Source organism: Pongo abelii, chromosome 10 (assembly GCF_028885655.2).
Source record: "Pongo abelii isolate AG06213 chromosome 10, NHGRI_mPonAbe1-v2.0_pri, whole genome shotgun sequence".
In the NCBI taxonomy this organism is placed as follows: domain Eukaryota; kingdom Metazoa; phylum Chordata; class Mammalia; order Primates; family Hominidae; genus Pongo; species Pongo abelii.
Window position 1 is genome coordinate 13,095,640 of NC_071995.2, and position 22,583 is coordinate 13,118,222.

The window sequence follows — 22,583 nt, forward strand, 5'->3', positions numbered from 1 at the left end:
ATCCAGCCTCCACTCCTGCTCCCTGACTTCTGCTGTGCCCCGTCCTGCTGGCGTCTGCTCCCCTTCTCTGCCTGAGGAATCCTGCTCTCCCATCAGCAACTGCCAGACAGCCTGGCACATGCAGAGGTCCTGGTTTCCCTTGATCACAAGGGACCTCCTTCCTTATGCCTCCTTGGTGCATAGGAAGTGTTTGCTGGAACAGTTTATGTGGTAAAGTTGAGTCAGTGCCTCAGCCATCTGCATGGGGAATGACATGGGCCTCTGGACTCTAGATCAGGCTCCAGCCTGATGTCCTGAGCAGCCATCTAGCATCCTGCCCGGGAGCACAAGACAGCCCCAGTGGCAGTATACCAAATCATTAGACCAATATCATCATCGTCCCATGTGCAGTATCTTGGTTCTTTCTTCAGGCACAGGGTGGAGAATTTTAACTGTAAAATATTTACCCACGCACCACTGCTAAGCTCTGTTCTCTGAGTCAAAAAGGGGTTGTGTTCACACATGGTTTGGGTGCATACACGAGGGAATCATAGAGCACATAGTCCAGTTTTACATTGTTTCATTACCTTAGCTCAGGTTTTAAGATGTGGAGTGTGTCACTTCGGTCATACAAACTTACTTTTACCTCTCTTTAATTCTGGACATCGGAAAGGGGAGTCCAGGTTAGTGGCATGGCTTGGAGCCTTTCCTCACTATCCACCTGCTGCATCTGTGGAGGCTTCTCCAGCCCCTCACCTGATGTAGTAGTGACAGCAGCAATAATGTTACAGGTGTCGTTTTTACATGTTTACCATGTGCCAGGTCTAGAATAGGCATTTTGCATATATCAGCTATATTTCACAATCAGCTGAGATTCAGAGATCTGAATGTGTTCCCGGTTACACAGTTGTTGAAGTGGAGCTGGGATGCAGACTCAGAGCTAACGTCCACCTTCGAAACTCTAAAGCCGCGCTTCCTTTCCACCTCTTTGTCCATTATCTTCAATTCTTTTATTTTTATTTATTTATTTTTTTTTTGAGATGGAGTTTTGCTCTTTGTGGCCCAGGCTGGAGTGCAGTGGCGCAATCTCGGCTCACTGCAACTTCTGCCTCCCGGGTTCAAGGGATTCTCCTGTCTCAGCCTCCCAAGTAGCTGGGATTATAGGTGCCTGCCACCACACCCGGCTAATTTTTGTATTTTTAGTAGAGACAAGTTTTCACCATGCTGGCCAGCTGGTCTCAAACTCCTGACCTCAGGTGATCTGCCCGCCTTGGCCTCCCAAGGTACTGGGATTACAGGCGTGAGTCACCGCGCCTGACCTTGTCTTCAATTCTTTTTTTTTTTTTCTTTTTTTTTTTTTTTTTGACAGATTTTCGCTCTTTTGCCCATGCTGGAATGCAGTGGTGATCTTGGCTAACTGCAGCCTTTGCCTTCTGATTTCAAGAGATTCTCCTGCCTCAGCCTCCCGAGTAGCTGGGATTATAGGCACCTGCCATCATGCCCGGCTAATTTTTGTATTTTTAGTAGAGACAGGGTTTCACCATGTTGGCCAGGCTGGTCTCAAACTCCTGACCTCGTGATCTGCCCGCCTCAGACTCCCAAAGTGCTGAGATTACAGGCGTGAGCCACTGTGCCCGGCCGTGTCTTCAATTCTTTAAGGTCTTAGTCTTTCATCCTGTCTCCTGCTCTTGCCCAGTGTTCAAGCATGTTCCCTTACCCTGTATTCCTTTATAATACTTGCCGCATAGTGTCACAGTATACTTAGCATCTCAAAAGCAGTCTTTATAGGATGCAACCACACTTTAAAATAGCCCTGAAGACCCCACATTTACATTCTTGAAGTGGCAACTCTGCCTACCTTGCAGATAACTTTTTTATACTTCCAACCGTGCTTTGGAGAATGGGCCTTTTTAACATTGTCTCAGAGGACTGTGGTGGTACAGAAGGTAGACAGAGAGTGGACTCGTGCTGAGGAGCTTCATCCTTCCCCACTGCCACTCTGGAGGGGTTGCAGAGAGGGAGCCTCGAATTAGTCAGAAAGGGCTGGGGTGCTTGGTTACAGACGGGGCCTTTTCCAGGAGGCAAAAGATCTCAGATGTCTACGTGCCCTACACCGCTGTCTTTCATGGGACCCGAGGAAAGCTCTCCCAAGGAAAGGGAGGAGTGGGACTTCTGTCCCTCAGACTTTTATTTTTACTTGTGATGTTTTTCTCTTTTCCTGATTTGCTGCCATCAATGCCATTTGCAAAGCCTTTTGTGGGGAGGAGGTGTAATCTGCCTGCTTAGTTTTGGAAGCTGCTTAAAGGTGTTAGGATTTCTGTCCCACTCTCCCACCTAGACGTGATGCCAAGGGTAAGAAGGCATCAGGGGAAACTGGGCAAGTCATGAAGTAATTATTGGAACAGTCATGCAATTCAAATTCCTGCCGTTCTGATATCGCTTAATTCTTTTGAAGACCTGAATAAAATTTGTTCTTTTTCTGAGACATTTAGATACATTGTTTGAACAGAGGAAACAGGGTGACTTCAAAATGTCCAGTATGTGGAAATCGATGCCGTTCAGCCTGTGGTGTAATTAATGAAAACATTGGCGACAGTCGGCCTCATTGTTTGTCGTTGTGCAACAGGAAGCAGTACACTAATAAGGAGCCAGGGAAGGTTTACGTAATTCAGAAGGAAGCAGACATGTGTGCAATTTTGACTGATGCCCTTCTCACTGCAGATCCAGGCTCACTGAGCAGGTTCCTATTCCTGATTGACGTGGAGATGTCTGATTGGATTTTGTCATTTGGTTTTTGACACTGATTAATGATAGATTTTTATGTCCCTTATGGTCAGAAATATTGTCTTGAAAAGCTTCACTTTAGATCATAGTTTTCACACACAGTTATAATTCATTGGGTAAAGCATAGTAGAACAAACTATGGAAAAGGAAATGTCACTGGTAGACTCTGGTCGCTTAGTACAGGTGTGGTGGCCCTTGGAATCAGGAGATCTGGAGTTCAGTCCTGGCCCCGTCAGTCCCAGCTGTGTGAGCTTAGGGATAGTGCTTGCCCACTCTGGGAGCAGTCTTCATCCATAAAAGGAGGGGGTTGCTCAGGACCCTTGCGCCTCCTTCCTTTTACAGATGAAGATTGCTTTGTCTAAGCCCCCTCGGTGAGGTCAAGAATTGTGAAATGTTTGTACAAGTGAGATGTCAAGAGTACAAAATGTACAAACGAACTGCCAGTGAAAATGTCATTTAAGTTTATCTGCTAACAGTTTATTCCCTTTGGTCTCCTCTCAGTTTTTGTTTTGTAAATGTCCATGTTTTGTCTGGTAATTTGTTATTTTTTTTGTTAGGAAAGTAAACACCAAAGTGTTTTTCCATTCCGCTTGACAGCATAAAAAATTGCCATTTAAATTCATCTCTTAAGGATTTCAAAAAGGCATTAAACACACTGCTCAACATGGTATGTATTTAATTGAAATGAGCTGACATTTGAATTAATTAGCTCTTCAGAAAAAATAGGCAAAAATGGGGCCAAAAAGCATGGGTTTGAATTCTGGCTTCACTGCTAGTACCAGCTATGTGACCCTGGGCACCTTTTCTCATCTCTGAATCTCTAATTTCTCATCTCTAATAGGAGAGTGACACTTTCCCTATGAGAGTGTGGTGAGGTATAAAGATAATGTATGTAAACTGCACAGTACAGTATCTGACAGTAGATACTTAATGGACAGCAGCTGTAACTGTTATACATTATTTTATTACAATAATTAAAATAACTAGAGAATTCATGTGTATTATATACTGGGTTCTATCTTCCAAATCATTCTAATATGGTGTGCATTGATTACCAAAAGAAATAGTCCACCAATATGGATGCCAGTTTTGTTTCTGTTAGAGTGTGTGGAGGGAAATTTACCAGAGAGGGATTTCTTTTTTCTGGTTGACAGATCAAAGGTACGCCTATGAGAATAAATGGCAAGAATTTATTCTTTTTTTTTTTTTTAACAATGATAAAATATACTTTACTTTGTTGAGTCAGAGGGTTGTAAAAAAAATTATTGCTAAAGTAGGTATCAGGCAAACAGAAAGGTGCTTTAGAAGTCCAGTTACCTTGGAGTTTATTTAAGAGAAAACGTCATAACGTTTTCATGCAATACATATCTGGTTCTTTAACAATTGTATGACAAACAGCAGAAAGAATTAAGGAATGCCGCACTTGTGATCCATACAAAACACCAACATTTTAGGTTGTACATAATTAAAGAAATATCTCAAACACTTTTTAAAACACTGTAGTAGCCAATACATAGAGGCATGCCGTCGGTAGGCACAGGAATGCAGTTTAGAAAAATAAATAAATCACATAGGAACTACTCAATTTCTTTAAAATCACTGAGCAAGAAAAGCAACATTGAACTGGCTGGGCGCAGTGGCTCACGCCTGTAATCCCAGCACTTTGGGAGGCCGAGGCAGGTGGATCACGAGGTCAAGAGATTGAGACCATTCTTGCCAACATGGTGAAACCCTGTCTAATTTTTGTACTAAAAATACTAAAAGTACTTTTTTTTGTACTAAAAGTACAAAAATTAGCTGGGCGTGGTGGCACTTGCCTGTAGTCCCAGCTACTCGGGAGGCTGAGGCAGGAGAATGGCCTGAACCCGGGAGGCGGAGCTTGCAGTGAGCAGAGATCGCACCACTGCACTCCAGCCTGGCGACAGAGCGAGACTCTGTCTCAAAAAAAAAGAAAAAAAAAAAAAAGCAACATTGAACTTTCATATTGATTTTACACAGCTTCTATACAGTACCTTGACTTAAATCCAAGAGCAAAAAGTTGACTGTCCTCCTCTATTTTTGATAAACTTACATGACTTTCCCCCCTGGATTTTACCTGGGAGTAGCCTTTTTAAATTTTTATTTAAAAGAGGGCAGGTTTGGCACTTTATAGTAATGTCACCAATGTTAATATTTCTTGGGATCTCAGGAAGATTCACATTTTTTACAGCTGATACAGCACAGGCTGGAGCTCCCACTAAGCCAGCCTCACATTTTTCCAGGTTATTTTGTGCACCAATTTGTGTAACAATCCCATTCATGTTTGTCTCCGATACCATTCCCCCATCACCATTTCTGCAAGAATATTGTGAACCGTGTCTACATGGAAAATCAAATCCAGTTCACAAACATTTTCAAAACATTTGTCTAATGTTTCCACAAATACGTAGGGCTGATAGAACTTGGAGAGCCGCGGCTTCCCGTGATTGTTAAGATTAGGATCGCCTTGATCATGGCTGGGTCGGGCCCACCGGGTAGGCACTGGGGGCCAGGGTGGGGCCCGGCACACAAGCCTCGACTGGTGATCTCGCCGGCGATCCTTCCCCACCCACTCCCTCCCGCACGCCGGCAAGAGTTTATTCTTACAGGCTGCCGTTGTAAACTACTGTCTTCAGAAACAAGGTCACTTCAAAGTGTCCAGAATGTGGTAATTGGTGCCATTCAGCCTGTGGTGTAATTAAGGAAAACATTTGCCCATTGTTGTCCATTGTGCTAGAGAGAGGCGTCCAGGAAAGAGTCATACTCCCAAACCCTCCATGGGAATGGTGATCTGGAGGAGGGTCAGCCAGCCAGAAAGCGCATAGTTGACCCTGAAAGGTTTTGTTGCAGCCTGTCATACCCTAACCTTTATAATCTGTATGAATCTCTACTGCAGGTCAAGTAGCCATGGTCTGGTGGGGATAGAGGTGGCAAGTGGGCTAGAATGTGCCATATCTTGATTTGTGGCAATGGGCCTCCTACTCTTCGGAGTGGAGACAGCGAATACCATGAGTCAAAGACCAAATCGGGGGATAGCCGATGTATGAAAACACAAGCACCGGGTTCGCAAAGTGGAAGAAAGGTCTTGAAGAAGGTGTCAGAAGCAAAAAATGGTAAGTATGTGAGGAGATGGATATTTTAATTAGCATGACTATAGAAATCATCTCACTATGTATATGTATGTCAAAACGTGTGCTGTAAATATATAGTTTTTATTTTTTAAAAAATGAATGCTGTCAGTATGAGTCCATTTAAAAATAAGCAGGCTTGAAGGTTCAAGGAAATTGCTGAGAACTGGCATCTCACACTTCCTTTTGGGCTTAGTCGATGCATGGTATGGTTAATGTAAAGATCCAGGATCTTATGAACACAGCTTTTTACCTTGGACTGTCCGTCTTGCAGACTCAGCTACCACCTTCCTTTAGGATTAAAAATGTTTTACTTAGCCTCAACAATTTGTTTTAGAGCCACTTTCATAGTGTCTAGTCCAGGATTCCCAAATGGGTTTCTTCATCTTCGTAAACTCGAAAGTGGCCATCTGGGGTTCAGTGTCAGGAAGGGTTCTGAGTCCAAGTCAGATTTAAAGAATAACCATGATGCATTACTGGTATCTGTCGGAGGCCTGGGAGAAGGAATTGAATGTATTTGAATACATTTATTTTATTATTTTTTAAAACTGAGTTATCATTCACATAGTTCACCCTTTTACAGTGTGCATTTCAGTGGTTTTAGTATTCTTGCAAGATTGTGCAGCTACACCACTATGTAATTCCAGAACATTTTCATCTGCCTAGAATGAAACTCTATGTGCATCAGCAGTCACTCCCCATACCTCCATTCCCCTATCCCCTGGCAACTACCGGTCTCCTTTCTGTCTCTCTGGATTTGCCTGTTGGGGGTATTTCATATAAAGGGAATCATGTGATATGTGGCCCTTGTGTCTGGTTTCTTTTACTTAGCATAATGTTTTCAAGGTTTATCCATGTTGTAGCTTATATCAGTATCTCATATCTTTTTATGGATGAACAATATTTTATTCTATGGATAGACCACATTTTGTTTATCCATTTTTCAGTGGATGGATATTTGAGTTGTGTCTACTTTTTGCCTATTATGAATAATGCTGCTATAAACATTTGTGTACAAGGTTTTGGGTAAACATATAATTTACTTCTCTTGGGAATGTATGTGAAGTGAAATTGCTGGCTGTATAGTAACTTTATGTTTAACTTTTTGAGAAACGGCCAAACTGCTCTTCAAAATGACTGTCCCATTTTACATGCTTACCAGCAATGCACAGGGGTTCCAGTTTCTCCACACCCTCACTAACATTTGTCATTGTCTGCCTTTTAATTTGAGCCATCCTAGTGGGTGTGAAGTTGTATTCTTTGTGCTTTTGATGTGCATTTCTCTAATGTCCAGTGATGTTGAACATCTTTTCCTGTGTTTATTGGCCATTTGTATATCTTCTTTGGATAAATGGCTTCAGTTATAATTCCAAGGCCAGATTTTGCCCTAGGGACAGTACTGATTTATATAGTTAGGCTAACTGCTTCCTAATTGGGAGAATTGGTAGTTCTGAATTTCAGAAACATCTGAGAAGGGTGGATATTGAAGCTTTATATAAAATATGTAGCAGTTTTCTTTGAATGTGATTATGATTTGGGAACTTTTTAGTTTTACTACCATGCAAAACAAAACTTCCAAGCATATTTTGCCATTCATTGTTAGAATAATGTAAACATACATGTTTATAGCAGTGTTCTGTTTTCAGATCATCCTTACATATATTATCTCATTATAACCATTACAACACTGCCGTGAGGTAGGATGAATATTAGCCATTATTATCCCCACTTTTAAAAAGTGGAAGCTGAGAGTCAGCTTGTGATTTGCCCAAGTTCACCAACTAGTAGGATTTAAATTCAGGCCTTCTGACTTACTTTGTTAATGATAATGAATTATTAGTGATGTCAGGGATTTGAAGGGTGAGCTTACATTGCTAAAAATCAGCAATATGCCCATCTTCAAATAACAGATTGTTACTGACCTCAGAATGTATTATTTGAATAGCTGTAAAACAAGATGAATTGTTACTTTTCCATTTAGCCCCTTTAGCTACAAAGTACTTACAATAAAAGAGCAGAATTACATATCACTGCCTGCTCATTACATTTTGAACCCAGAAGGAAATCTACCCAAAGAAAGAACAAAGCTGGGAATGGATTTAGAACCCTAAAAAGAGGCAGCCTTTGGTTAGCTGGCCTTGACCCATCCATCATGCCTCCTCCTCCCAGCCTCCATATTCCTAAACTGACCTCCTTGGGGAACAGGAATTTAAATGTAGAATGAGTGCAGAGAAAGTGAGATATCTATTGAGATCAAATAAAAATTGACCTTGAGACTAACGTTAACTGACAGACACCACATTAAAAGCTAAACATTACCTTTAAAGGGTGGGAAAGATGAGTGACTTTTTAAATGCCGTCTTGAGCTGGGCACAGTGGCTTATGTCTGTAATCCCAGTACTTTGGGAGGCCGAGGAGGGCGGATCACCTGAGGTTAGGAGTTTGAGACTGCCTGGCCTACATGGTGAAACCGTGTCTCTACTAAAAATACAAAAATTAGCCAGGCGTGGTGGCACACACCTGTAATCCCAGCTACTTGGGAGGCTGAGGCAGGAGAATCACTTCAACCCAGGAGGCAGAGGTTGCAGTGAGCTGAGATTGTGGTACTGCACTCCAGCCTGGGCAACAGAGTGAGATTCGGTCTTAAAAAAAAAAAAAAGAAGCAGTCTTGATTAAGTCCATATGCAGTCTTTTTTGTTTTTAACATTTCTTTTAAACTTAAGTATCTTGGGGATAGAAAAATAAGTCTGTCGATCATATGGATGTGAATTTTGTTAACTGTGAAACACAGCTTACCTACTCATGTTTCTTTTGACCCATGAGAGTTATTAAATTTGCTTTTGATCATTTCATGCATATCTACAACTTAAGTTTTTAGAATTTAAAAGTTGTACACTATCTTTATGAAGTTCTTACTGTTATGTTGCACATCTTTTCTAACTTAAAATAAGCCCTTGTAGTATGTCACTAATTTGGAAAGTTTACCTTTACTTTGAAAAGAACTACATCAAGCATAGTGAGGCCAGGTGTGGTAGATCATGCCTGTAATCCCAACACTTTGGGAGGCTGAGGGGGTGGATGGCTTGGGCCAGGAGTTTGGAGATCAGCCAGGGCATCATCGTGAGACCCCATCTCTACAAAAAATAAAAAATAAAAATTAGCCAGGCATGGTGGCATGTGCATGTAGTCTCAGCTACTCAGGAAGCTGAGGTGGGAGGATTGCTTGGACCTAGGAGTTCAAGGCTCCCGTGAGCTATGATCAGGCCACTGCACTCCAGCCTGGGCAACAGAGTGAGACCCTGTCTCCAAATAACAAATCACAGTGACATCTTTCATAGGATGACCCATCTGCCTCAAACCAGCATCAAAGCTTATTTTATCAGGAAATTTTATATAACGAAAGTTTTTGAAGCACTGTACTCTCTTGTTGGAGAGGATATCATTTATTAAAGCTTTTGGTTTTGCTTTCAAAATATTTTTTGAAAAATATACATGTACGCATGTACGCCTGTGTATCTTTATTTTTACCATATTGGATAGCATCAAATAGTGGTAATAGTTATTCTCATGGCTAAACATATAGATTAAAAACACATGGAAGGACTTGTAGGTAAATAATGATTTTAGTTATTACGTAGTGCGAAATGATTCTATCAGGAAACTGTGGGATGAGTAATGTGACTCTGTTGTAAGATTTTCAGTAGCAGAAGTACAGAACAAAAATAAAACATGTCAGCAAAAAACACAATGGTAAGTTGTCATCTGAGTGATTGTGTAAGCCTTGAAGATAGTTAATGTAACCGAGATGAGGCATCCATATAAGCTCCTGCCTTCACAATAGATATGTTGTGTCTATTTGGATATCACAAAATGTCATTTGATTTTTTATTCTGCTTTCATGTACTACATTTCTTATCTTGCTTTTTCATTCTTCATGTAAAAGAGGTTTCTAGACAGAGTTTCTGTTTCAGTTCACATACATTTTATCACTTACAGAGCTCCTTTTTCCTGGGGACTGTTCTAGGAATTTTATATGTTTTATCTCATTTAATTCTCACATCAACCCTATGAGGTAGGCATTGTCAATGTCACCAATTTAGGGGACAAAACAGCTGAGGGTCAGCAAGGTTAAGTAACTGGCTCAAGGTCATGAAGGTAATCAGTCATCAGCAGAAGCAAGAGTTTGACTCAGTTCTGTCTGATGGTACTGTCGTTATCCATAAGCATTGTATATTTTAGTTAGAAAACTGGAATGGTTATTCAACTTCACATTAATTATTTTATTGCTTCTATAGAAGCTCTCTCCCCTCCCCACAAACTCTGAGTCACTCAGCTTGAGCTCAGGAATGATTTCAGATGTCTAAACAGGTCATTTGCAGGGTCTGGGTGGTCTACCCACAGCGGAGGTAAAAGCTCTGGCTCAATCTTGAACCATTGCGAATTTAAGCCAGTGGATCTGAAGGCAATTGAGTTCTGTTCTGCCACTTCAGCTCAGGCAGTACAGCTGCTTCCCTGAAACAGGGCCCTCTGAGGTTAGAAGTGCAGCCCCAGTGGGCATCAGTGTCATGAATAGCCGCTCCTCGTTTGGCAGCAGTAACTATCCAGAGACAAAGGATAGGATTCGGGATAATCGTGGTCATAAGCTAGAAGTCTCCAGAGTCCTTAGAGGAATTTGAAAACTGAACAGAATTTTTTTCTTTCCACACTGTGTCAGGGCTTTAGCAAAGGAGTTCTGTTGTGACAATTGTCTGGGTAACATCTGCCTACTCTTTTTATTTTTTTCCCCCAATCTGTAGTCCATCTTGCTTAACAGTGCCCAAGGGCACAATCTTCACACTATTAATAGTTTTACTCTTAACACCTCTTTGGCTCCTTTGTCCCAAGAAGGTGAGATCCCACCTCCAGGTGATCTCCTGCAGGATTTTTCCCTGAGCCTCTATCCCATTTCTAGCCCGTATTTCCCCCTCAAGAACAATAATTCAGTAATGTTTTCAGTTCTCCTGAAACGATCCCAAATTTTGGATTTTTTTCTTAATGTTGAATTATAAGAGTTATTGATATATTCTGGATGTAAGACTGTCATTTGATATATATAGTGAAATTTTTTCATTCTTTCTGTTTATTTTTGCCCATTATTTTCATAGGGAATAAAATATTATGAATATTTTCTCAGTCTGCTGCTTGCCTTTTCATTTTCTTTCTTTTCTTGCCTTTCCTTTTTTTTTTTTTTTTTTTTTTTGAGACAGTCTTGTCTGTCACCCAGGCTGAAGGGCAGTGGTGCAATCTCGACTCACTGCAACTTCTGCCTTTTGGGTTCAAGAGATTCTCCTGGCTGGCCGCGGTGGCTCACGCTTGTAATCCCAGCACTTTGGGAGGCCGAGGCAGATGGATCATGAGGTCAGGAGCTCGAGACTATCCTGGCTAACATGGTGAAACCCCATCTCTACTAAAAATACAAAAAATTAGCTGGGTATGGTGGCACACGCCTGTAATCCCAGCTACTCGGGAGGCTGAAGCAGGAGAATCACTTGAACCTGGGAGATGGAGGTTGCAGTGAGTCGAGATCACGCCACTGCGCTCTAGCCTGGATAACAAAGCCAGGCTCCGTCTCAAAAAAGAAAAAAAAAAAAAAAGAAAGAGAGTCTCCTGCCTCAGCCTCCCAAGTAGCTGGGATTAACAGGCATGTGCCACCAGGCCCAGCTAATATTGTATTTTTAGTAGAGACAGGGTTTCTCCATGTTGGTCAGGCTGGTCTCGAGCTCCTGACCTCAGGTGATCCACCCGCCTTGGCCTCCCAAACTTCTAGGATTATAGGCATGAGCCACCGCACCCGGCCTTAATGGTATGTTTTTAAGAGAAGTTTTTAGTTTTGATGAAAATCAATTTAACCGTTTTTATTTTATGGTTAACACTTTTTGAAACTTAGAAATCTTTGCATTACCCCAAAGTAGCAAAGATTTTTTTTTTTTTTTAGGACAGGATTTTGCTCTTGTTGCCCAGGCTGGAGTGCAATGGCACGATCTCGGCTCACTGCAACCTCCGCCTCCCAGGTTCAAGTGATTCTCCTGCCTCAGCCTCCCAAGTAGCTGGGACTATAGGCATGCACCACCACCTCCAGCTAATGTTTTGTATTTAGTAGAGATGGGGTTTCACCATGTTGGTCAGGCTGGTCTCGAACTGCTGACCTCAGATGATCCACCCGTCTCAGCCTCCCAAAGTGCTGGAATTACAGGCGTGAGCTACTGAGTCCGGCCAAGGTAGCAAAGATTTTTCTCGTATATTTTCTTCTAGAAGTTTTGTAGTTTTAGCTTCCATATTTAGGTCTGTGATCCATTCCATGTTAATTTCTTGTGTATGCACTGTGAGATGTAAGGCTCCAGGTTCATTCTTTCTCTTTATGGCTATCTAGATATTCTAGCACAAATTGTTGAAAAACTTTTTTCCCCCATTAAATTGTCTTGGGATCTTTGTAACAACAATAAAAAAATCAATTAACAATATATTTTTAGATCATTTTTACACTGCCTTTTGTTTTATGGATCTGTGTGTCTCTATGCCAGCACCACACTATCCTGATTACTGTAGCTTTATAGTAAGTCCTGAAATCAAGTACTATAAGTCTTCAAACTTTGTTCTTTCAATTATTTTGGCCATTCTATGTACTTAGAATCAGCTTACCAATTCCTGTAAAACAATGCCTTCTAGACTTTTTACTTGCATTGCAAATGAACCTCTTAATCAATTTGGCAAGCATCAGCACCTTGACCATGTTGAATCTGACAATCCATGAACATGATATACTTCATTTCTTGAGATCCCTTTTAATTTTTCAGAGCGATGTTTTGTAATATCAGTGTACAGATTTTATACATATTTTGCTGAATTTTTCCCTAAGTATTTCATGTTGCTGATGCAGTTGTAAATAGTATTATTTTATTCCACTGTCCTGTCATTCATTGTTATGTAGAAATACAATTGATTTCTGTATGCTGACCATGTATCTTGCAACCTCGCTAACTTCACTTTAATAGTTTTTAGTAGATTTTTAAAGATTTTCTAAGTGTATTATCATGTCATCTGCAGATAAAGACCCTTTTGCTTATTCCTTTCTAATTTATTTGCCTTTTAGTTAATTTATTGCATTGGCTACTGCATTTAGTACAGTGTTGAATAGAAGTGGTAAGAGTGTAGACATGCTTGCCTTGTTCCTAATCTTAGGGAGAAAAGTGTCTTTCACCAATAACTATATTGTTAGCTGGAAGTTTTTCATAGATGCCCTTTATCAGGTTGAGGAAGTTTCCTTCTGTTCCTACTTTGCTGAAAATTTCCATAATAAATGCATGTTCAGTTTGTTGAGTGCTTTTTCTTATATCCATTGAGACAATCAAAGATTTCTAACCTCTATTCTGTTGAAATGGCAAGTTACTTTGATTGATTTTTCAGATGTTGAAAAAGTGAGTCTCCTTGACATAAGCATTACTTGGTCATAATGTATTATCCTTTTTGTATATTTCTGGATTTTATTTGTTAATATTTTGAGTTCATGTACTGAGTGGACCAGCCAAGTGGGCAGATGGGCCCGCACCATCCATATAAGGTATTTGGAACAACTTTGAGCACATTCTACAGATGCCTAATACCTTAATGAGGCCTGCAGTTCTATCCTCAAATAACCTCCCCTTCTTCTTCCCTTGTCCTTTGAAATGGACTGCCCCCAGAGATGGTATATGAATCTTTAGGGCAAAGTTTGAAGTATGAGCTTGAGTAAATGATGAGTTCCTTGAAGACAAAGGCTTTATCGCATTCTTTTTTTTTTTTTCCTGCAATAGGGCCTTGCTCTTTTTTTCCAGGCTGGAGTGTAGTGGTGTGATCACAGCTCACTGCAGCCTCGACCTCCTGAGATCAAGCAATTTTCTCACCTCAGCCTCTGGAGCAGGTGGGACTACAGGTGTGTTCCATCACACCTGGCTAATTTTTATTTTATTTTTTGTAGAGATGAGGACTCACTGTGTTGTCGTGGCTGCTCTTGAGTTCCTGGGCTCAAATGGTCCTCCTACCTCAGCCTCCCAAAGTGCTGAGATGACAAACATGAGCCACTGCACCTGGCCAGCATTCATATCTGTCAGTATAAGATTATATTAACTAGTATTACAGAAACTCCAAATGATGGTGGCTTATACAAAATGAAAGTTTATTCGTCTCTCTGAGGCCTGGTCTACTCTTACACATAAACATCCTCATGGACCCAGGCTGCTTCTAGCTCATCATCTGCCAACTCAAAGATGTAACCTTTGTTATTCTCGTGGTCTGCATGGGGTGCACCTGCATTTCAGCAGCAGCAGAGTGGAGGAGGGGACAGTGAAGAAGAGAAGCAACAAAGAGTGCATGCCGGCTGCCTTTCCAGGAAGGTGCCTGGAAGCTGCCAGGAGAGACTTCTGCACGCACACACCACTGATTATAAATTGGTCATGTGTTACGGCAAGGCGAGGGTTTTGAGGCAAGAGTTGTGGAGAATAAAGAGTTGTTCACTTTCTATTTGAAAATCAGCTAGTTTATTCATTTAATTTTTTTTAAGTTCCTGAAACAAAGTTATTTGCAATTTATATGTTTCTGGGCCTGAGTTTCCTGGAATAGTAAAGTCATGTTAACAGAAACAGTGGAAAAGAAAATTCATGTTAATGTACACGGTAAGCTGTGTGGGTGTAAGTAGTTTTGGTTCTCAATATCTATCCTAGGACCTCGCATAGTGCATGGCACATGGCACATGGTGCTACTCAATAACTGTCTGTTGCCTATGTGTTAATAGGTCACACTTACCCAGTGCTCACTGTGTGCTGGGCAGGATGATAATATTCTCCTTGCAGAATGTCATTTAATCCTCAGGACGGTCTTTTAAGTAGCCACTGTTGTTATCCCCACTACCTTACAGATGAGGAAACCGAGGCTTACATATATTTTCATTCATTTATTCAACAAATATTTATTCAGGACCTGCTATGTGCTGGGTACTGGAGATACAGCAGGGTTTAAAGCACACCAAATCCTTGCTCTCATGGAATCACCCTTCTGGGTAATTTTCTAAAATCACATAGATACTGGGTCGAGGGTGGCCCTTAAACCTAGGTGGTCTGACTCCAGAACCTGCAATCTTAACCATTGTTTTATTGGTAGATGAATGGATTGATGAGTGTAGTGAACAAAAATTGTGACTATCCATTTCACAAACAGCTTCGTGGTTGCCCTTTAGCTCCAGCTTGGATGGTTAGATTGCCCTGTCTGAAGCTGGATTTATTTTATTTTATTTTATTTTATTTTATTTATTTATTTTTTGGAGATGGAGTCTCGCTCTGTCCCCCAGGCTGGAGTGCAGTGGTGCGATCTTGGCTCACTGCAACCTCTGCCTCCTGGGTTCAAGTGATTCTCCTGCCTCAGCCTCCCGAGTAGTTGGGACTATAGGCGCACACTGCCATGCCCGGCTAATTTTTTGTATTGTAGTAGAGACGGGGTTTCACCGTGTTGCCCAGGCTGGTCTCGAACTCCTGAGCTCAGGCAATCTGCCCTCCTCAGCCTCCCAAAGTTCTGGGATTACTAGAATGAGCCACCACGCCTGGCCAAGCTGGGTCTTTTGAATGGCTATGGAGTGTTCAGTGAGGCAACCCTAGGTGATATCATAACACCTCTGTTTATCCAGAAGACAATTAGTATATATGTTATCTTGTTAGAATCCATGTGCCAAAAATAGAAATAGGAAAGGCAAATAAGGATATATCCCTAGATTGTCAAAATGGTGATTCAGAATTGCATGAGGTACTGGTTTACTGCCTACAGTCATGTCAAATGTGTTACAATGAGCATGTGTCTGGGGGTTCATGGAGTAAAGGCAGGAATTATGGATCAGGGACAGCGTTACCTCAAGAGCAAAGGTCAGAGACATCAAAAATAGGCATCAACCGTTTTACTGTCCTTTTCCAGATAGTCCATTGTTGCTTGCACCAAGTTGAGACTTTCTTTGCAACAAAGAATGGGGGAAACATTTAAAAGGTAATAACTTTCCCTACATGTGATCCAGTCTTCTTTAATGCCATGCCACGTGCCAACAAAAGTCTCATAGAGCATCAGTGGTACAGGGGTCTTGCTCAGGAAATATGTGTAAAAGAGGGGAGCTGCTGGACTTCGGAGAGCTGGGGTCCAGTGCAGGTTCTGTCACTGTGAGATCTTCAAAGTCACGCAAACTCAAGTTTCCTCTTGTGGTTTTTTCTTCTGTGGCGCATAATTGAAGTAAGACATGATGTCAGCACGCATGAACAACCTGTTTGAACTCAGTGTGCTTATCTCAGCATTAACAGAAAGTGCCTTTACAAAAGCTTTGGAGACATTAAACACAGGCCCCAGCTGGATGTGGAAATGTGTAGGGAAGTACATGCCATTTGACAAGTACCTGGTGACGATGGCTGTGAACAGTCTTCATCAGGTGTGAATCAAGGATGGATTGACTGCCAAGGACTTTAGACTTGATAAGTTAGAGCCTTGGAGGCCATTTCAGATAGAAACTCTTCAAGCGTCTAGGCTGGTAGGGTTGCGGGGTGGAGGGCCAGGAATGCCCCGCCAAGTAAAATGTGATGCCCGAGAAGGTTCCCAATTCAGGATTCCACCTGGCTCCCCCGAGCCCCGCTGTCTCTCAGGTGTGTGGAGTGTTTCTCAGTGCGCACTGCAAGGCCACCCTGAAAAGGCCCGGCGGGTGACTGTCAGGACCGCAGGAGTCTCCTGGCTCACTACTTCCAAAGTGCTGAGCGCCAGACAGGGCTGCAGAGAACCCCAGAAGGTGTGCATTGTTTCCACATTATTTGGAGTTTCTCACTCCGATGTTTTCTTTTTTTTTCTCTTCTCCGTCTCCCCCTGCCCAACTAGCTGCTCCTCCTGCCCTGCAGGCACTCAAGCAAGAGGCCCGCCAGAGGACAGCAGCAGTGATGTGCTTCAGTCGCCTCCCGCCCCTCAGGCCCTCCCCACAGACGATAGCAAAAGGGAACTTATGTTTTCCTGGGGCTGGCTTTGCTCCCCCGTGTTTTCGTTCGTTTGTTTTTATGTCTCTCGAAGCCATTTTCAGAGGCTCTGTGGTACCGGGTGTTGAGCCCTTGTCCTGATGCAGGGTCGGGAAGGGGCGTGCTCCGGGAATAAACCAGAAGGAAGGGCTGGAGGAGCCTGGGAATCTCAGGATAGGAGTGTGGGCCTCAGTAGTTGAGCTGTTTTCTCCTGGCCTGGGAAGGAAACAAGGGGTGAAGGGGTGGAAGTGGGGTCCATGCTGAGGAAGGGGTGCAGGTGCCCAACACGATGGTGGTCTCCTCTCCCTATTTTTATCTGGGTGATAGGTACTAAAGAGCCTCTTTAAGGGGAAGAGAAGAAGTCATGCAAGGGGAGCCCAGAACCCACAGTTTCTTTAATGGGGGAGAAGGGCACATGAGATAGTCCTCACAGTTTGACAAATGTGGTCTGTTGTGAGGACGGGAGCCTTGGTTGCATTTTTGGCCCTGGCAGGGAGAGCCACACTTCCGTTGCAGTGTTCCCCGAGTGACCGCCAAACTGCAGCCGTCCAGGGAAGAGAAGGAGTGAGTGAAGAACATGCGTTTTGGAGTTTGGGATTTTTGTTGTTGTTGTTAGAGACAGGGTCTCACTCTGTCGCTCAGGCTGGAGTGCAGTGGCATGATCATGGCTCACTGCAGCTTCGACCTTCTGGACTCAAGCCGTCCTCCCACCTCAGCCTCCCAAGTAGCTGGGATTACACGCACACACCACCACACCCATCTGCTCCTAGTTTTTTTCTAGATGAGGAACCTGAGACACAAGGGATAAGTACTAGCAGCTCATACATGTGACAGAGCCAGATTCAGCCTTGGCCTGACTGATTTCCACATCCAGAATTCCCCTCATATAGGGAGATAGAAATCTCAGGGTCTCAACAAGGTACAAATAACACACATTCCCAGAACATAAAGCCGGGGACAATCCCCTCTCAGTTCTCTCTACAGGTGGTTCTGGCACAACAGGTGATAAAGCTGTGTCCCTGAAGGGCTTTTTAGCCCTGGGTGCTTCCTGTAAAACTTGTCAGCTTCCACTGGACCTGCGGGACTGTGTCCCTCACAGGCTGGACACCCGGCCCTGCAGAGAGGACTTGATTAAACAAGGTATAATGTACTTCTCTTTCCCGTCCACAGATGGATCTGTCTGTAGAAACTCTGTTCAGCTTCATGCAGGAGCGCCAGAAGAGATACGCCAAGTATGCTGAGCAGATCCAGAAAGTGAACGAGATGTCCGCCATCCTCCGCCGCATACAGATGGGCATCGACCAGACCGTGCCCCTGCTGGACAGGCTCAACAGCATGCTGCCCGAGGGCGAGCGGCTGGAGCCCTTCAGCATGAAGCCCGACCGCGAGCTCAGGCTGTAGCTGCTGCCCGGCCTGCCTAGGGCTGGGAGCCCCAGACGCCGACACCCTGAGGACGTGTGGAGCCAAGGTCATATCACCTGACCAGGTCTGGAGGCTAGCGGGAGGCTCCCTGAAAGTGGGTGCGAAGGAGTCTGGCTGGCGTGAAAATCTGACTTTGCCCAACTCTTTTCCTTGATGCAGTTTCCCTATGTGGAAGGAACCTAACCAGTTCTCGGTGATAACTGCAGCTGGAACATGTGAATTATTAGGAATTCTTTGAAGAACTCTGCATTGAGAATGATTTTTATTTAGTTTTTTTTTTTTTAATTGAGAGTATATAGTCCAGTCCAGGTACTGGAATAAAAATACGGAGACAAGGGGAGAAATATTTTAAGAAGCTCTGTGTTCTCAGTGCTCTCATGAACGTTTCAGTAGGCTGTCTGGTTTATGTGTGGTTACCTTGAAAAACTAATTGAATCTAGGTCTCTGTGTTGTTCCTGTTTCTACCTGACTGTTGCCGTCACACCAAGCCCTTATCTGGGGCACGTCTTCCTGCCCAGGTGGAACACTGGCGTTTTGTTGACTATCAGGTTAGGTGTGTCCCTTAGTCGTCATCAGAAACTGAAGCCTGCCTTTCCACACCCTCATCAGATTCATCTCCACTGATAACCGGTTTCCTTGATGCAGACATAGTTTAGCTTTCTTTGATTGCAGAGATCTCTCATTCCACAGACATTTCTCGAACCCATTTGATGTGTCCGATATTGTGCCAGGGATACAAATATGGCCGTATAGCCTCAGGCCTTCTGAAAAGAAAAAAACTCAAAAAGCTGCTGAATTTCTCTGGGAGTTTAGGAAACGAAGTTATTTGAGTAACAACAAAAGTGCTTAGTGTCGTACTTTGCACATCATAGGTGTTCTAATGGAAGCAAGGACTGGAGAAGCAAAGAATGGAATGTGGGGAGCAGACCTAGGCAGACACCTTGAGACTAAAAGCCAGAGCTGAAGGGAGTCGCTGGGGCCGGGATGGCATGCGGCCTGTACCCTGTTCCCTATGTTCCTGCAAGCGTCGGGAGGTGTTTTCAGATACCAGAAAGAGCCTTTAGTAGATTCACAAGATTAAAATTGATCCACTCAATTTAATGTATCTCGGCTAAACTTGATCTGATTCTAATCTTGGTTTGAGACAGGGTCTTGCTCTGTTGCTTAGGCTGGAGTGCAGTGGCGCAATCATAGCGCACTGCCTCCTCAAACTCCCAGGCTCCGGTGATCCTCACGCCTCAGATTCCTGAGTAGCTGGGATTACAGGTGTGTACCACCAAATCCTGCTAATTAAAAAAAAAAAAAATTGATTTTACGTTTTCAAATTTGAAAGAATAATACAATGAATATTCATATTTCTTTCACCTAGATTGACAAAAAGTGGTATATTTAAGACATCACCATCATTGTCTTTCTTCTGGAGCATACAGAACCCAGTTCTGAACACAGGGATATGTTTGTAGCTTCGAAGAATGAAGGGCTGTTTACAGAGCTACAAAAATAGTTCAGGTGCCATTATCCTCACTGCACTTAATAGAGATGATGCATGAAAGCACAGAGTGGGCGGCAGTTCAAACCTGCGAGGGCCGAGCCTTTCCACTGCCGCAGCGGTTAGTGGCTGGCGCAGGACAGGATGGCAGACCCAGCGCAGCACAAACAAACCGCACAGTCAGCCAGCTCTCCAGCCAACTGTGTCTACTTCTAAAGTAGAAGTTAGACAAAACATGGGGTTCACTTAGATTGGGGTCCTGAGTAGGTAAGTGATAGGCTACTTATTACTGGGTGGAAGCAGAGAAGTATGGCAGAAGAACAATAGGCAAATTCAATACTTCTGGAAAGAATTCTAGTTAATTTAATATTTTGATGGCATGTTGTGGTTTCTGAACTGTGTTCCCAGAATTCCCTTCCTTGTTTGTTTCTCTGGTGAGGGAGAAATTTGCATGAGGTTTGGAAGTGGAAGTAGAGCAACACCATGCGTATTCACTGGAAGTCAATGTAGGTCAGGCCCTGTTCCATCGCGTGCACGTTACCATGGATCTCCTGCACTTGTGGTGTGGGCAGCCGCTGGGCCCACGGCTCCTCCCACTCCCGCAGAACTCTGCCTTTGGCTTTTCCAAACCCTGGGCCGGGTATGAGAACCAGCTTCTTGGTCTGCAGCCACAAGGATGAAGGTTTGGGGATGAGAGATCAGCGCGGGCTCTGATGAGAGACAGGTGCAGGTCCCGGCTTGTGGCTTGCAGGTCTCGGTTGTACTTGCTCTCCCTCACCTTCCTTTCCAACCGCCTGGCCTATGGTCTGGTGAAGAAGAAACAGCCGAACCGAGACTTTTACCAGCCCCTCTAATTGCTTAGGTCAAACCCCTTTCACAATCCTCTCTTTCTACGTCATTCCTAGTGGTTCTTCTCTGATGGAACCTCTGACTGGTAACATGGCATTAGCAGTCCTTTCCCTCTCATGTTTTGCTATTTCCTGATGGAACCTGGGAGTCTGAGTGATTTGTATTTCAAGAGGCAGTTATGCTGGATCTCTCTGTTGGTTAATACCCCATGACCTGTCTGGCTGTTATGGGATATTTCAGGGATAGGGGTTGTGAAAGAGCCTCGGCTGGACGTTTCTAGCCTTAATCTTTGGCAAGCCATTTCCTTTCCCTGAGCCTCAGTTTCCACCTTCCTACAGCGTGAGCAGGTCTGGGTGGGCTCTCAAGGCCCTTTCAGCTCTAAGATTCCAAGTCTGTGATTCTGATACATCTTGACTACAATGAGCGTGTTTACCTGTCATCTCTGAGCAGTGGCTCTAGGTCTTGGTAGTGACTTTAAATTCCGAGCTCCCAAGGTACGGCTGCTTTTCTTCCTTTTAATTATAAATTAGCTGTTCATTGACTGCTGCTTTCTAGAGGCTGTTTTGCTTATCTCGCGGTCTATTCATTTCTGTTGATGAACACTGTCAAATAGGCCTCTATCTGCAGTCTCCTGGTTTCCCTGGTCAAAGTGGAAGGTTGATAGAAACTGGCCTTCACTCCTTGTGTTAGGTGTATATATAAATTTATAATAAATGGGCCGGGTGCGGTGGCTCACGCCTGTAATCCCAGCACTTTGGGAGGCCGAGGCGGGCAGATGATGAGGTCAGGAGATCGAGACCATCCTGGCTAACATGGTGAAATCCCGTCTCTACTAAAAATACAAAAAATTAGCCAGGCATGGTGGCGGGTGCCTGTAGTCCCGGCTACTCGGGAGGCTGAGGCAGGAGAATCGCCTGAACCTGGGAGGCAGAGGTTGCAGTGAGCTGCCTCCAGTGAGCCAAGATCGTGCCACTGCACTCCAGCCTGGGCGACAGAGTGAGATGCCATCTCAAAAAAAAAACCAAAAACAAACATATATGTGTGTATGTGTGTGTGTGTGTGTATATATATATACACACACACACACACATACACACATATATATACACACATACATATATACACATATATATACACACACACATATATATACACACACACACACACATATATATATATATAATGACTGTGGAGTTAAGAGCAAGTGATAGTGTAGCCTTTACTTTACAGATTTCATGTCTTTGTTTCCCTCAAAGTTTTATTCTTAGTAACTCTATGTATGGTTTTATAGACTACATATATATAGTCTCCTGTGTCTTAGATGATAACATCCTTAAAATATGAAATATATTTTGAACCTAGATACCTACCCAGTGTTCTCTGTGCAGAGTAAATATTTCATTAAATGAGTTTCAAGGACTCCATACCCTGATATAGGAGTACATTCAAGAAATGAGTTTAGGCCGGGCGTGGTGGCTCACACCTGTAATCCCAGCACTTTGGGAGGCCGAGACGAGTGGATCACCTGAGGTCAGGAGTTCCAGACCAGCCTGACCAACATGGTGAAACCCCATCTCTACTTAAAAAAATACAAAAATTACCCAGGCATGGTGGCTTGTGCCTGTAATCCCTGCTACTTGGGAGGCCAAGGCGGGAGAATCGCTTGAACCTGGGAGGCGGAGGTTGCAGTGAGCCAAGATCGTGCCATTGCACTCCAGTCTGGGCAACAAGAGTGAAACTCTGTTTAGAAATGAGTTTAGTCTGGGAGAATCTGCTTTTTGAGTAAAAAAGTTTGATTTTGTGTATGTGTGTGTCTGTATATTTGTTTCTGTATCCTGAGTATTTCTTTTCTTCAGAGTTATGAAAGAGGTTGGT

The 22,583-nt window shown here is 43.3% G+C and overlaps 1 protein-coding gene and 1 pseudogene across 4 annotated transcripts in view; one reads left to right on the top strand and one right to left on the bottom strand.

The window, feature by feature from the left end:
* BORCS5 (BLOC-1 related complex subunit 5) overlaps positions 1–22,583 on the top strand; it is a 127,303-nt gene that overhangs the window by 90,264 nt on the left and 14,456 nt on the right. For 2 of the 4 annotated variants that reach the window (XR_010135724.1, XR_010135723.1), the window contains exon 4: positions 18,119–18,434. Coding sequence is in view for 2 of the 4 variants with exons in the window: in XM_024256528.3 (XP_024112296.1) it covers positions 18,119–18,349 (231 nt within the window). In the remaining 2 variants the exon portion in view is untranslated. Of the gene's footprint in view, positions 1–18,118; positions 22,514–22,583 lie in introns of those variants that run through there. The other 2 variants (XM_024256528.3, XM_054526859.2) reach the window with 1 other exon arrangement.
* Positions 4,882–5,256, bottom strand: LOC112135744 (AP-3 complex subunit sigma-1-like; annotated as a pseudogene).